This window comes from Leopardus geoffroyi, chromosome D4 (genome assembly GCF_018350155.1).
Source record: "Leopardus geoffroyi isolate Oge1 chromosome D4, O.geoffroyi_Oge1_pat1.0, whole genome shotgun sequence".
Classification (NCBI taxonomy): Eukaryota; Metazoa; Chordata; class Mammalia; order Carnivora; family Felidae; genus Leopardus; species Leopardus geoffroyi.
The window spans coordinates 84,910,141-84,926,829 of record NC_059342.1 but is presented as its reverse complement, the minus strand read 5'-3'; the positions used below and the strand labels follow the sequence as shown (position 1 = coordinate 84,926,829).

The following is a 16,689-nucleotide window of genomic DNA, read 5'->3' as shown; positions in this document are numbered from 1 at the left end:
GTCTTTCCATCTAACAAGTGCCAGGGGCATCATTAGGTCAGGGGAGTGTGAGCTCCAAGGGCAGAAGAGACCTGGGTGCAAAGTGCAGACCTTGTTGTCCCAGGTCTGTGACCTTGTGGCACTGGCTTAACTTTCATGAGCTGTGCTTTCCTAATCTCTGCCGGTGGGGACGATACCTTCCTTCGGGGGCTCTTGGAACACAGGGATCTAGGAGGATGCATAGGGACGGTCCAGGAGCTAGCCAGGAGCCCGCACTGAGAGAGAGCAGTCAGTCGGCAGGGGCTGTTCCTCCACTCCCTGCTTCACGGTCATTTCAAAGTCCCTCTGTGTAGGGCCACACATTTCCCGGCCCCGGCCTGCCTCCGGGCAGGCTTTCTGCTTTGCTGGCCCTGGCTGGCTCATGTGGTGGAGTCAGAAACGGCACCATTTAATCATGAAAGCAAAAAGTTTATTCATGTTTGAAACTACATATAGCTACCACGAGGAAGACTTTTTCAATCCAGGGTGTAATCCAGTTAGAAAGGAACACGAAACATTTTTAATACATTAGAATCACCGCCACAAATTATTTTCATGACTCAATCAGTTTCAGAATCGCATACAATACAAAAAGAGAGAAAGGAGAGGGAGGGGCCCCATTACACAGGGTGAAATATACAGTACTGAATACTGAAATCTGAATGCATCACAATTAGCCGCCTTTTTTTTTTCTTTTTTTTTTTGCATGGATTAGTAACAAGATGAAGAACATTCAAAATGCTTTCTCGGTATTTACAACGGTTTTACTGATCCTGTGTTAATTGAAGACCCGATGTTTCCACTCTTGGTTTTTTAAAAGTTGCAAATGCAACCCTGATTTTTCTTTTAAAAGATTACAATGTACATTACATTTTGTGAAGGGAAACAAAGAGTTAATTACAAGATGCAAAAAGGTAAGAAAGAGACGAACTACAGCGTGAGTATTGTTCAGAGGTAGTAAGTGAGCACACTCTAAGCTACAGAACATGTGGAAATTCTATTGGTTTGTATGAGTTCGCATGAGGTAATAAAGCTGTGTTTTGATTGGTGAGATGTATAAATACTCTTTTGCTACACTATATACAACACTCCAGAGAGCAGGGCCTTTGTGGATGCCCAGAGGACGTAGCAAACCTTGACAAGCCTGTGCAGCACCCAGTGCACGCCGTACAGCCCCAGACGGATCTCGTGTTCACCTCTATCAGCAGCAAGGATCTTCATCTCTCAGAACAATCTGGATCCAGAATTTAATTACCGAGCAGACTCTGGGCACTGGTGCTTCCAGAGAGAGAAAAGATGCTACCAGTCTCTGATCTAATTATAACGTAAGAGATCGAAACGCAAACGTGACAAGGAAGATTCTTAAACAAACCATCGTTAACAGAGATAGCCAAACAGCTCCTTTATTCCAACCCCATTAGCGATATGAAAGAAAGACAATCAAAGTCCGCGATGGAAAAATGCAAGAAATTCAATTTAGGTGAGGTGAATCTTTGCATCTGCTCTAACGATTGAGGTTTAGCATATATTGTACTTTTTACCCTTAAGGCCAAGTAATTGGCAACTGTGAAACCATTAATGTAAAATATTGATAATAAATTATGATAAAATAGCTACAGGACTGTCAACAATGTTAAATCTTGGCCTAATTGGATAAAGTGCTTTTTTAACATTGTGTGTTTTTAAGTATAAATACAAATGATTATGATTCCTTTAAAAAACTGATTTACCAAGTTCTCTAATAAGACAAGGTTTTACAGTAAAGCTGTAGATGGTGGGCTACAAAACGCTTTCCTTTTCCTCCTATTGCTCTGAATGCACTTAGCAAGGCATGTCAGCTCAGGGAAAAGTGTTGCCAGAGATTAGTTAGAGGTATCAGAGTGCACACTTCCCGGGCCTTCTGTAGGGGAAGTCACAGAAGATGGAGTTGTTGCGTCCTGCCAGCCTCCATTAGCCTGAAAGGAGAAACACAGTTCAACGGGTGCACGTCTACATATTAATTCTCCTCCCCGATTTAAAATACCCAGATGACAACATGAGAGCAAAGATACATTAGCAAAATGTATTTTCTAAACCCACTTTGGCAGGAGTTTGAAGCATGTGTTAAAGTGGGATTAAATGCATGTAAAACAAATCCATCCCACCAAGTAAAGACTTGGCCATAAATCAGCGCGCTGAAGGAGGGCCTCGGCTAGTCTCAGGCTGGCATGCAGCTCGGCCTTTGATTTGCTGTAAAAAGAAAGTGACTCGGAAAGAAACCTTTTCAGGAGGGAGCGGTGGAGAGGCTGAGTGCAATGCCTCGGCAAGACCTCCGGCTCCATGAGGTGTAAACGTCAGCCCAGCCTGGTCCTCGTTTCCATAGAGAAGGGGCCCGCCCTCGTTCCATACCCGCTCGACAGCCAGCTACTGTAACCCTGGGAAAATGAAGGCCAGAATTTCCTTCCAAATGGGATCTTCCGGAATGAAAATGCATGAACTGTGGAGGAGCACACTATTCAAATCTGTATTCCAATTATCTCTAACTGGGGCTCCTATTTGGGATGTTGCGACTGCTTTTCACACGCCGCTGGCCCTTCCTGCCTCGACCTGCATCGGCAATAACAGTACTCAGAAACAAATTTGCCTTGTGTCTTGGCCTATAGAGGCAATTGCTGAAATCAATGTCTGATCAGATTTCTGCTGTGGCAGACAGCTTGTCGCTACATATTTTTATGTCAGTCAAGAAGAGGGAGGTGCGGGGCTTGCGACTTGGGGAACACTGAGTGGAAGTGACGGGGCGGGCCTTTCCGGAGAGAGGGCGAGGGTGAGCTGGCTGACACCCAGCGCCTGCGGCTCAGACCAGCCTCGCGCTCCGCTGCCCGCGGACCTGGGCCTCCCGCGCCAGTGTCACTGTGGGACATGAGGTCCCCCTGCCTCCTTCACATCCGTCCGCAACTTCTGCGAGTCCATCTACAATGTCTTCTTTGAGGCCTGTGCCACCAGGCTACTGAGAACTCCGTCTAGAGCCTCCGCGCAGCCTGGGTCCGGCTGTTAGACGAGCTCTGTGCCGGCCGCTGTTCTCAGCGCCCTGTCTTTTGACCGACTGCATAGTTCTGCACATAAAGTACCTTTCCTCCCTCCAGGACCAAGAGAAAGAGAGTGGGGCGGGGGGGAGGGGACCAAACAACCCCACAGAGATGACCGGACCCGAAGGCACGAGGATCTTCCAGGCTTGAGGCAGGTCAAATTCTGGAAGAAGAAAGGAAGACAACTCCGGAGGAAGAAGACAATGCTATGGCGATGGATTTTCAGAGCGTCCGGCGCGCAGTTGGGCAGTGACGTGCTCGTGTGCGTTTGTGGGCCTCTGAGAAACCCTCTCTACCTGAACGGTACGCTGTTTTTACCCCTCAGGTATGAAAATCTACTTAGAAGAAGAAAAACTCGTACACAGATACAAGTCTAAAGATATTCCATCTGAAGTAAACATCATTCCTCCTTTATCCACATTTATAAACAACAAATGTACAATATTTTTACCCAGCGTGGCAGCTGGAGGAGAGGTTGTCAGCAAGCATTCTTTTTTTCAAAATAAATTAATCCTTACTCTGGTGGTTTGAGATTATGCACTGTATTATACAACAGCGCCTTATCAAGCCTCATCAGTGAAGATGGAATTCATGTCTGTGAAATGCTGCAGGCAATCACGGTTTCATATTTTATCATGTTGATAAGGATATCGCACATTCTCTGAAGCATTTCAAAACACTTAAATGAAAAAGGAGAAATGCAACTAAAAGGCTTTTTATATGGTTTGTTGTGGGTTATTATGAGTTATTTATAAACCCAAAAAGAAAGATTTGACATTTCAAATGTAAAAGATTTGAGTATTTAATGGTCCTTTCTTCCCTTTACAATTGAACATCCTCAATCACTTTTGCAATCATTAATATTTACTCTCCTAGCAAGCCAAGGCCCTAGAAAGGGAGAAATTTGTCCACTTTCCTCCTGATTCTACCACCACGCTTTGGGCAGCTCACTTCCTCCCTGAGCCTAGAATCCCAGATTCCCTCCACCACTCCTCTCCCCAGCTCTACCCTGATGGCCTAATCCTCCCCTCCCCAGGCTCCCTTTCCGGAGCTGAGGCGTTTGGCCCTGTTCCATCCATGTCAGTGTGGGGTAAAAGTAAAGTTTTGGTGAATTGGTTACAAAAGTTAAAATTATTTCCTCCATAATTAAAAAAAATTTTTTTGAGAGGCTGAAAAGTGCCGAACACGTGTTGCATTCCACGTTGACAATGCAGCCAACTCACTCTTCAGAATGGAATTCTTTGTTTAGCTTGGTCTGTTGATCTGTCTGGGGCCCTCCAAGGCTGTTCCCTTCACTTGAGATGTGTTTGGGAATGTTTCCTACTGCTTGATTGTAAGATAGATAAATGACCTGTTTTATCCATTTCCCTGGGACATAGCGCAGCCAGTAGGAGACGGCGTCTTAATGGGCTGATGCTCGAGTCCCTATTGATGACAGAATGCCGGCCACTCCTGGGTACCTGTGAGGACTTCTTTTCTTTATTTTCATAAAAATTGTTTTCACGCTTGTTCATTTTTGACAGAGAGAAACAACAGAGCGTGAGCGGGGGAGGGGGAGAGAGAGAGGGAGACACAGAATCTGAAACGGGCTCCTGGCTCTGAGCCGTCAGCCCAGAATCCGACGCGGGGCTCGAACTCACGGACCGCGAGATCGTGACCTGAGCCGAAGCCGGACGCTCAACCGACTGAGCCACCCAGGCGCCCCATCTGTGAGGACTTCTAAGGGCATCTGGGCGACATCAAGCGTTTAGGTTCATAAAACAAAGTGCGGTAAAAACGCCGCCCTTCCCCACCTGCCAACAAGGTGAGAGGCCAAGTCAAATGGCCATTAATTTATTTATCAGCCACTGTTTACCTGAAGCTGTTCCTACAGCTCTTCGAATCTGGTTCCCCAGAGTACTCACATTTAGGTTATGTGGACTGTACAGTGAGTTTCCTCCAAGGCCATCACTGTAGCCTCCCGTCTGATTGATAACATGACGGAGGGTATCCACCTAGAAGTGAGACGAAACAGAATTCATCATCCCAAATCTATTAAAACATCATCATTTACAAAAGGAAACAATTTGAATTATGTGTGCCACAAGGGTTTAGCATCTTCAGTGAGAGACAAATTGATCAATCAAATGTGACTGGCAGAATTTCAACAATTCTTTGCATATTTAAACTCACACATCTTTGTTTTTCATGCCAGCCAAACAAGAACATCTTCGTGGCAATGCACACTTGCCACCTACGTCAACGAAACGTGTGTGGCTGTGGGTGAACACTACTTATAAATATGTATACGGGATCTCTCCCTCTCACACACACGTACGCACGCACCTACACACATAAATACAAGTGGTTGTTCTCAGTTAAGAGGACGAGAAAAGAGTTGAACCTGGAATATACTTTAAGCACTCAGGTTTTTTTGATTCTGACTTTTAAAAATCCGGAAAGGAAACACACGCACATGTTCTTGAACCATACGCGCACGCTGGCACACACGATTTTTGTTTTGTTTTGTTACAAAAGTAAGATGCACCCAACCCTGTCCATGAGCTCAAGCCAGAGCCGAATGCATTCACAAAGTTCATCAGGTTTGAATCTTCCAAAGTCACTGTTCACTTGAATTCTCATTAAATTAAACGGTGGGGCAGATGGGTCATGTTTGGAAGCACCCAGCACAGGGTCTGCACGGAGGTGCAGACCACTTCCATGGGGTAAGAGCATGGAGTTTTGAGCCCAAACCCTACCCTGCTAGAAAGGCCCCAGTTGGGGCATTTCTCCTACCTGTGATTGCACATTGGCTCCGACTTGGGACCCTTGGTAAGAATCCCCATTCAGACTCTGCATGTTCATGAACATGTCCCCAGAATTTGGGAGGTTAAAAGAACCAGAAGAACCTGGAAAGGAAAGAGTTAAGTAGCTGAATAACAGAGAGCTACACACATAATCCTCAAAGACCTAGAGGCAGGGAAAGGAGAAAAGGTGCAGAAGGGAAAGGTCGTGTACAACATAAAGCATTTCCAGATCTAAGAAGATGGAGAATAACTCCAAAGAGTTAGGTCCTGGGATTCATTCTGCAGCTAGGAAAGTCTTATCAGTGGGGAAGCCCAAATAGGAAACAAAGAGGAAATCAAAGTAAACAGAAAAACACCCAGCAGCTGGTCTGGAACCACCCCCTTGTTTTCATTTATCTCTAGGACTTGGTCATTAAATGAGCCCTTTGTCATCACGAACTGTCATGGCAATTAGAGAATAAAGGTCTTTCTGAAGCTCTTTCTTAGCCATGCCTTCTACCTAACTTTCATCTGTTTATGTTTCCATTAAAAAGAGCTGGAGTGGGGGAGGTTGGGGCAAGAAAGGGGATAGGAGAGAGGGCAGGGGAAAGACAACAAAACAAACAAAAATCCCTCACTTTCTGAACTTTTAAACGTATATTAAAAAGATCTGCTTAGAAAAGCCCTTGAATCGCATCTCGAGTCCATCTACTGCCCTAGCTACATACCTTTCACTGTTACTCAAGTGCCTTGTAATTTTTAGATGTTTCTAACTCCATCACAAATGTCACATAAAATGTAGCCAAAATGCACCATGATACTGCAGATATGCATCCATGTATCAAGTACTATACCCCTCACAGCTAACTACCTACCGAGTCAGCACAGGGGCTAAAGAAATGCTAAGAAGGACAGCAGACTGTAGTCTGCAGCTAGATTCAGTAGAAAGCACTGCTCTACTCCCAACATTCTAGCTTCATTATGCACGGCAACAGATAAACTTCCCACTCGGGCTCTTCCATTCATTCTCTGACAGACCACTGTGGACCTTAAAATGATACATGGGACAATACAGTTAAAATAATTATTAGCGATAGCGCTTTGCATAGTTGCTGAATTCAAAACCACTATTAAGTGTAAAGGTTCCAGAATCTACCAGTAGGGAGTGGCACTCGTTATGAACAGTGGGTTTACAGACTCTGGCCATCCACTCATTCACCCATCCCAAGAATAAGCCCTGATTTTAATATAAATCTTCCATTATAAATTCACTGTGTCCTCAGTCTGGCTCTTGTTTCCTGGCCTGCGGGACAGGGTTTTGTGGCATAAGGCCGCCTGAGCCGAGTCGGGAGCGAGCACCCAGTACGCACCAGAATTTGGCGTGGTGGGCGAATTGGTCTGGTTGTTCTGCACAGCTGCGGCTACTGCGTGCGCGGCGGTCACGGCTGTCTTTGCGGCATAGAGGTTGGCTTCTTCCTGAAACTTGCCGATATTCTTCTTGTACCTGATTCGTTTGTTGCCAAACCAGTTGGATACCTACAAATTGCAAGGACACGAGTGAAGGGGAAGAGAGGTCAAAGGTGGGGGGGAAAGAGTCAAATTTCCAGGAATAACTGTTGGATACCAAGGGGATGCCTTGGGAGACACTCAATTCCTAGCGTGTAATTAATCGCCTCCTGTGGCTAATGCATCAGGGTTCTAGGGGCTTGGTTTCTCTATTCGCAAACTCTCGGGAAGATACCCCTTCTTGGGAGTTAGCTGCAGTAACGCTAAAAAGGATGGGAGCGCTGTTCACTGAAAGGATTCAGTGGGTATACGCCAGTTAGTATATGAACGATCAGTACCCCCAAAGTAGCTGAAAAAATGAAAGGCAACATTTGTTAAGCTAGGTAAATAATAAATACTTGTGAAGGAATGACTTATTCTTTTTGGCTCTGGAACGATTTTGGCAGTTGGACAGTAGAATCATGTTTGGTCTGCTGAAAAGAGTAACATCAATTAATAATGGATGAAAAATCCCTTTGTCTCCAGTCTTAGAAGGCACTGTGTATCTGCCAAGATGGCTGCTCAGGCACCGCCAGTTAACACACGAGAAGGTCACAACTTGAAAATTCAAGTAATTCCAATAAGGTCAAATGCAAATACGGGGGAGCGGCGCTGATTTCATCAGGTGGAATATACTTCTTTCTTTGGCAAACTACTTATGATGTCAGCCCGTGCAAGTGGAAGAGATTTCCAAAGACGAACTTGGCAACAGGAAGATTTCATCACATTTCTACTGACAGCAAAACTTTGGCCCGAGACTCATTGCTCATAGTTACGTGACGTGTTCAGGCACCTGTAGCTGAGCTATGTAAAGAAACTAAAACCCACACAGCAGTTTATAAAAAGGTACCCACCTGCTATATAAAAGGCTCTGACCTCCCTTTTGTTAAAGTAACAGTTTAAAAATACTCTTCATTAACTTCTTAATAATCTGTCAAAGGGGCATGTTGCTGTAGTATCAGGCTGGGTGGGTCACTGTTTTATTCTGAACAGCTATTCAGGGGCCCTGAGGAAAAATAAGAAGCGGCAAGAGCCCTCCAACCCAATTTACACCAGTGGGCATGCTTACTGACCATCTCTGCCAAGTCTTTAATTGCTTTGGAAATAGAACTCTCATTCTTCAACCTGTGGCACTCATCCTTCCAGAAGAAGCCAGAGAACTCTGGCAAGGAAGCCACGGGAGGAAGACAATGCTGGCCTTGCTGCTGCCCACATGCTGTCGCATACTGGGGAATCACCGTGTGCACATATACAAAGGCAGGCGCCCTTACTGAGGACCCATGCGGCAACTGTGAGCATAGGTTCAGCAGACAGAAACAAGCCAAAACTCATCGGGAAGTAAATATGTGACAGATCGGGACTTCCTAGCTGTTTCTGTTCCACTATTATCCCTCCCATGCCTTAAGGACTAGATGTATCACTTCCTTCCTTCAGAGCAAATAGTACTAGTTGTAACTGTCACTCAATGACTCTCTCCTATGTGCCAAGCATTACGCAGAGCCCTCTGAATACATTTTCTCATTCAATCTTAATAATCTCAGGGCTAGGAGGCCAACTGAGGTGGCTACACAGGCATAACACATGCCCCAAATCCAATGGCCTTTTCTCTTTCCTTGTTTGCTCTTTCAGCAGTATCTGACACGCCAGGGTATGTGTGTGTGTGTGTGTGTGTGTGTGTGTGTGTGTGTGTGTGTGTGTCTTCCCTAAAACTCAGTTCTTGGCCCTCTTCTCTCTTCTCCTTGAGCTATATTATCTATATTAATGATTTCAATCACTGTCTTTGTGTGATGACTCCCAGATTTCCATCTCTATCCCTAACTTCTATAAAGAATTTCAGTTCTTGATATTTTAAGGACATTTACATATAAAATGTTCTGCCACAGCCTCCAGCTCAAAAGGTCTAAAATGGAATTCATGTGTCCTCTAAACCTGCACCTCCTTCTCTGTTTTCCCTTTGTGTTCAGGGCATCTCCATCTCTTGAAATGTGGTACTTCCTACCTTACAAAGTCCCTAATTCCACCACTGGACGATTCTAATGAATATACAGTTCTGTATTCGGAACCAAGATCTGGTTCCCTCTCGCTTCCAATCACTGGCCTTAAATGGTCCAACACCCAGACGGTCACAATATTAAGGTTCTCAAACAGCCTTGAGCGACTGAACCCCACTAGGTCACTGGCCTTCTCTGCCCTCCCTTCTTTGAGCTCCGAGTGCTTGCAGCAGGAACACACGATCATTGCATAGGATGTGGTGGCGGGAGGAAGAGCCAGGGGAGTGCACAGGTGAGAAGGCAGCGGAGGCCTGGGCCAGGTAGAGCAGTAGTTACCGAGAGGGCAGCTATCATGGGGGAGGAACTGGCAGAATTTGCCCACGGGCCAGCTGTAGAGGTCAAGGGGAGAGGAAAAAGCCAGAGATGATGTCAATGTGGGGCCCAGGCCTCCAGGAACATGGAGACAGATGCTCTGGGAAGGATTCCTGCACCAGAAGTCAGCCTCAGTGACTATTAGGACCCATTCCCATTATATGACTCTAGAAACAAAAGTTCTGACTCAAGATTGAAAAAGCAGCATAAAGGGATCCGCTCTGATTATGCCGGTCAAAGTAAGTCCTCTTAGACCCTACCTCACGTTTCACAAGCACATTCTCAGCTCAGGAGGCAGACCTACAGAGCTGGTTTGCAAAAAGCTCCTTCAACATATAATATCACACTAGTTTATCCGAATAAGACTGGCAGGCCTTCGAAAGAGTTAAATATTGAATGTTATCTATCTATGGTGCAAAGGGAGATAGTCCTGGTTGAGAGGGAATTCGGCATTTCTTAAGTATAATTAATGAAAATTCCCCAACTCTGAATTTAGCAACAAAGGCCCATCTTAGAATTCTCCTCTTCTAAACAATTCTCTGCTGGATTCCGTACTTTGTAGTTAATATTACCTTGACAATCAGAGAAGCTATAATACATTAATGAAACCTAGCCTGGAAAATCAGATTACAGCTTTATTAACAGTTTCATAATTGAGGAATCTGGGTACCACTGAAGGTCTCATCTCTAGCTATGCAAGAATCCTGTGTTTATGCATACCCCTGGACCAATCAAACAACAGTCATCACTAATAAAGGTTTATTTAATTCTCACAGTAAAATTTTAATATCACCAGCAGCCTGGGGAAGCTTTAGCAAGTGGATTTGCTTGACATCAGATCGTTTCTATTCTGCTAGTCCCAATACTTCTTAATCTTTAATATCAAGGCAATTAAAATTAATGGCCACTCATCCGAAGCTACTGTGGGCAGTGTTTCCTTGACATCAATTGTTTGATGGGATTACCTAGAGGTTAAACTAACAAGCAAGGTTTAATTGGAAGCAATGAAAGAAGCAGTGATCATACGTTATGTTTAACCTGCATAACCACATCTAAATGAATATCTAAAAATGTTAAACTATTTCTCAAATTAAAATATGCACGTCACATTCTGATATCACAGATTTGGGTATTGCAGCAAGCAGCTATTAAGACCGTACTGCTGCAACTAAGATCTGTTTAATTAATGCAGAAATCGACACCTAAGTTCAGGAATTTCTTTCACCTTTTAAAAACCAATGGATACAATTAGTTGCAAAAGAATCTCCACCCTCACCCTGTAAGAAGCACCAAAAGCTACAGATCACATGTGTCCTTTCTACGCGGTGCTCACAGTGGAGCCAGGCTATACACACGGGACGCTAAGTGCAGCCAGGCTTGCTCCGTCGCGGAACTGGAATGGTCTGCACGTTGGCCCCAGAATAGAAACACAGGCAGGAAACACAGGCAGGTGGAGAGAAAGGGAATGCACTGTCCCGTACTTCTCTTTTGAGCCATGTATCGAGGATTCATGACTCTGCACTGTGCAGAGGGCGAAGGGCCAGGCAAGATTTTAAGATCAATTAAAAATGAGAATTAAAAAAGAGAGAGAGAGAATAAACATACAAGTACTTTCCTCCTTCTGTTCATGTTCATTGCTTTCAGCTCCCAGGCCATGAGTCTCTGGCAATTGGGGAAGTGAACAGTGAACATTCTGCAGGCTGCTGGTTTTCAGGAGCCCTTCTGCAAGGTCAAGACATGGCCAGAAAAGCTTCTGGTCTCGCCCATTTACTAGCCATGTGTTCGCCTGACTCCATCCAGCAGCAGACTGCCAATCGCTTTTAACAAGTCAAATGTTTTTATATGCGGAATCTAAAAAAAGACAAACTCAGAGAATAGTTGGGTATATTAATGATTTGGCCCATGGTAATTAGCTGAAGACTGTTAGTTAGCAATGGCTAGCACCCATGTGTCGCTAGTGAAGGAACAAGAGATCCAGACTGGACAAATTGCCCAAAACCACACAGCAAAGTGTGACAGATCCAGATCCAGATTTCAACACCACTTTTCCCCAATTGATTTTTCCCCATCAATTTTTTCCTTTTTTATATCAATTGAGATATTTACTGAGATATTTACTGACTCTTATGGTCAATACTATCCTACGTGTCACGAGGAGATCAAAGAATAAATAAACATGTACCTGTACCTGCCTAGAATTTGCAATCTGATTATAAAACAACGCTAGACACACAAAACAATTAGCGAAAATTGCAGGATGGTGATGATCACACACCCAGGGTAACAGTACAGATTCTAAGTGCAGCAGGGATCTGAGGAAGAGAAGTCCCAGCAGGTCTGGGAAATCAGAGACTTCCGAGGTAAGGTAGAACCTGAACTGGACCTCAGCCTCAGTTCCACTCAAGAGCATTTTTACTGAGACTCCTATTTCAGAGGAACAAAACTCTGGAAGCTCTGTTGACACAAACAAGCCAAAAATGTCAGCTGCTACCTCCTTCTTCATACTAACTTAACTCCCTTTTCCCCTCTCAACCTCTAAACCCCTCTGTTGTGGTGAGACAGGAAGGAGCAACTGTTCTAAAGGAAAGGTGGAAAGGAGATCCAAGGAGTGTTTCTGGAAGATGTGACATCTGAGTGGAGGCCTAACAAGAGAGGAACATTCCCAGTGGGGAGAATGAAGGCACAGAGAGACCAGGGGAAGGCATGGGTACCAGGATGGGCACCATTTATGACATGTGAAGGACCAGCAGGCTCTGGCTAAGGAACAGGACAGGGGAGAGTGTTCTAGGCAAGGGAAAGCCTGAAGAGGCACCCTCACACCTCCCCTCTGCAAGGCTGCACTGAGTGGAGGAGAAGTGGAAGGAAGACAAAGGCAGAGCCTTCTAGGAAGTATACTGGGGGATGGGGTCAGGGGGGGCCACCTGAGGCCAGCCAGGTAAGGCAGCCTTCTCAGACAGGTGCCTGTCCTGTGTCAGTGGACTGCACGCTTTTTACTGGAATAGTTCCTAAAGAAATTTTGAATAATCAGGTACCCACTCACACATATTTTGTCCTTTGCACATTTTTTAAGTTGGCATCTACTATTTTTCATTATAAGTTTATAGTTATAAACAATGTTATTTCAGTATGTCATAAATGTTGACATTTTAAAATAAAACTGTAACACAATTCTTTAAAATGTATCCAACCGAATTTAAATAGCAAAGCAATTTGATACCCAGTATCCATTTTAAAAATACATAAACTTGCTTTTCTTTAACAGTCAAAAATTTTGCATCCCGTTTTGTCCTTAGAAGTGTATTTCCATTACATTTTCCTCCCATATTATCCTAATGCAATATACTTTTATGCTCTACAAAAGAAATACATGGAAATTGAAAATTTTACACTGTTTTTATTTCCTGTAATTATAAGGCTCTCCATGTTTCATACATCTTTCTGGATTAAGCTATCATTACAATTAGTCTAAAACTGATCAAAGCAATACAGACTTATTTTAATAAAAGTACTTACTTTGACCATCAAAAGTAACTTTTAAAAAAATCATTCATGTACTTCTTAATCAGAGGGGTGCAGGGTTATAAAGGGCTGGTAGAAGGGGGTTTGGTCATCAAACTTTGACACAACCCTTTGGTGGCACCAGGAAGGGGCTCACACTTTGGGGCAATGGGCCATCATATAAGGTGGGAGGATTCCTTTCACAAAGTGGAAAAATGGCAAGTGATAAAGCAGAGGAAGGAAAAAACCCACACGTCGCTTCCACAACAGCCGCTTTCTGAGGCTCACGGATTTCAGGCAAGAATATATACATACATGTGGAAAGCTGGCCGGGGAAAACCTTACAACCGCGCCCTAGTGACCTCTGGAAAATCTTTGGCTACTTTGTGGACCATGTATACCCTAGTTTGAGACTGTTGCCTTAAGTAAACAGGCTAAGTTTCGATACAGTTTAACTTCTTTGTGTGAGTACATGGTGGAAGTCCCCTCACCGGCTGTGCCTAGGAAAGACCTCTGGCTATAAAAACGGGGCTCATTCAGGCAACTGTTGCTATGTGTCTCTATGACCTTTTGCAGCTCTGCAAAGAACAAGTTTGTCAGCTCCAGGAAATAAAAAACATTTTTTAAAGTTTATTTATTTATTTATTTATTTATTTATTTATTTATTTATTCATTCATTCATTCATTTATTTCTTTATTTAGAGGGAGGACAGACAGCGCATGCACACGCATTGGGAAGGGGCAGAGACCGAGAGAGAGAGATAGAATCCCAAGCAGGCTCTGTTCTGTCAGCACAGAGTCCGATGCAGGGCTGGATCTCACCAACCATGAGATCATGACTCGAGCCGAAATCAAGAGTCGGATACTTAACCGACTGAGCCACTCAGGTGTCCCGGAAGTCAAAAACATTCAGATTAAAGAAGTAAAGCTAGGTAGATAGATATGGTTTACTTATTATGTAGCATAACCATTCTGGAGAGTAAGCCATCACTAGGCATATACCCTTTGCATCAGCATTACTAAGAAGTTATCTTAGTAGGGCCTGTCTACTAAGAAGTTATCTTGAGGAAATATTTAGAGATACATGTGCAAAGTGATTCACGACAGTCTTGCTTATGCTAGTAAAAAATAGATTAATTTATAGCACATCTGTGTATTGGAATATGATCATTGATTAAAAATCATATTAAAGAAGAATATTTAGTGACACAGGGAAATATTCACAATATATAATAAAGAGAAGGAAAGGGCATTTTTTTTTCGTTTCACACAGCATGAGATTTTTTGGGGGTAAAAATATTCACAGATATACACAGGTATGTGTGTGCACACACACACACATACACAGGAAAAAAGTACAAGGACCCACATACCAATCAATATGTGATTATCTTTTAGAGTGGATTTATAAGCGGGGCACCTGGCTGGCTCAGTCAGTTAAGTGTCCGACTTCGGCTCGGGTCATTATCTTGAGGTCCATGAGTTCAAGCCCCACGTCGGGCTCTGTGCTGACAGCTCAGAGCCTGGAGCCTGTTTTGGATTCTGTGTCTCCCTCTTTCTCTGACCCTCCCCCATTCATGCTCTGTCTCTCTCTGTCTTAAAAATAAATAAACATCGGGGCGCCTGGGTGGCTCGGTCGGTTAAGCGTCCGACTTCGGCTCAGGTCATGATCTCACGGTCCGAGGGTTCGAGCCCCGCGTTGGGCTCTGTGCTGACAGCTCAGAGCCTGGAGCCTGTTTCAGATTCTGTGTCTCCCTCTCTCTGTGACCCTCCCCCGTTCATGCTCTGTCTCTCTCTGTCTCAAAAATAAATAAACGTTAAAAAAATAAATAAATAAAATAAATAAATAAATAAACATCAAAAAAAATTTTTTTAATGTTTAGAGTGGATTTATAAGCAATTTCTATGTGTTTTTCTGTGTTTTTTCCAATATTATCCAAATTGATTTCAGATAAGCAGGTATTGGTTACTTTTTTTTAGTTAGAAAAATGTATTTTACAATGAAAAAAGGAACCAATCTGCTTCTTAAAAATATCAGTTAGAAGTCATTTAACAATCACTAAGAGTGCACATACCAGGCCCTGTGTTGGCCCACACAACTACAGGAGGCAACAACAATTCCATTCCTGTGATCTATCCGGAGGACAAGCTTGGAGCTTGGCAGGTCCAAGGATTCTTGAAATAATTAAAATCAGACACTTTGTAAATTTCACGCCACTAAAATTTCCCAGACTGCTTTGAAAACTCCATGTTCAAATTATAAAGCTAAACCACCTACAAAATCTCTGTAGTCACTGCAAGCCAGTTTATTAATTAGCATTAACTGTATCTTACATTTCACATTCTATCACTACATTTATCATTTTAAAAACAATGTTAAATAAAAGAGAAAAATTATTACTTCAAGACTGAATCTGCAGGAAGCAGGGATGGAGAACTTTAGAGTTCATCTTTAGTTTTGCTTCCGTGCATCAAATACATTAGGGAGAGGATCGGCACTTGTTTGGAAAAGTAGCAGCTGACACTAAAACATCATTACTGAAATTAGGAAACTGAAAATTTATGAAGCACAAATCTTAGAAAAATTTGCCATTGTGTTTCCCCTGTTTACTTGTGATGCATACTTTATGTTCTGTGCCTAATTAAATGCAACAGATTATGAAATGTTGAAATGCCAAGTCTTGTATAATGGAACATGTAGCATATTTACATGGTAAACAATCTTACCTCTAATAAATAGTTTTTCCCTAATCAATATGTTTTCATCTCCATTATGTGATTCAATGTGAAATGAGGGATGGAAGCCAGATAACTGTTCAATTTTTAAAGTGAATGGTGTTAATAAGCTAAATCTCATTCCACTCCTCTCCTTCCCAGGGGTGCACAGTCAAGTTTATGTAAGGGCAGAGAGGCTGGACACACTGTAGATAACCATATGTGTGCATTCCCTTGAGAACCCAGAGGGCAGCTGCAGCAAGGGCTTGACAGCCAGACAGACCTGTGTGTGCAGCCCAGCGTTGTGATTTCCTAGCCATTGTTGGCTTTGTCGTGCCATCTAAGGTCCTCCTCTCCTAGTCTGCAAGATGGGATAACAATACCTACTCCTCAGCGGGCTGCCGCGAAAATTAAATGAGAGAACGTGTTAAAATACACAGGACTGTGCCCGGGATGTACTAGGCACCCAATAAATGTTATCTTTCCCTTTTCTTAAACAAGCAACAGGAGCAACAACAACAAAAGCTTCTGCTGGCTTTGCTTGCGTCCTGAGGTCACTGAGGTCAGGTCACCCTCTTCACATGAGCGTTGGATGCTGGGAGAGCGGGTCCAGGCTCCCAGTGCTGGGGGAGGGAGGGTACTGGCAATAGGGAAGAGGCAGCAGCGAGAGAAGGGAAAAGGGGGTGTTCCCCTGGATAATGGAGCGTAATCAACTTCCTA

At 43.7% G+C, this 16,689-nt stretch overlaps 1 protein-coding gene across 3 annotated transcripts in view; it reads right to left on the bottom strand.

Annotated features, from left to right (window-relative positions):
- Positions 1-431: 431 nt before the first annotated feature.
- PBX3 (PBX homeobox 3) overlaps positions 432-16,689 on the bottom strand; it is a 221,807-nt gene continuing 205,549 nt past the window's right edge. For 2 of the 3 annotated variants that reach the window (XM_045470131.1, XM_045470132.1), the window contains exons 6-9: positions 7,219-7,384; positions 5,859-5,971; positions 4,988-5,077; positions 432-1,973 (exon numbers count right to left, since the gene is read on the bottom strand). In XM_045470131.1, the coding sequence (XP_045326087.1) occupies positions 1,881-1,973; positions 4,988-5,077; positions 5,859-5,971; positions 7,219-7,384 (462 nt within the window). In that variant the 3' untranslated portion in view covers positions 432-1,880. The remainder of the gene's footprint in view (positions 1,974-4,987; positions 5,078-5,858; positions 5,972-7,218; positions 7,385-16,689) is intronic. The other variant, XM_045470134.1, reaches the window with a different exon arrangement.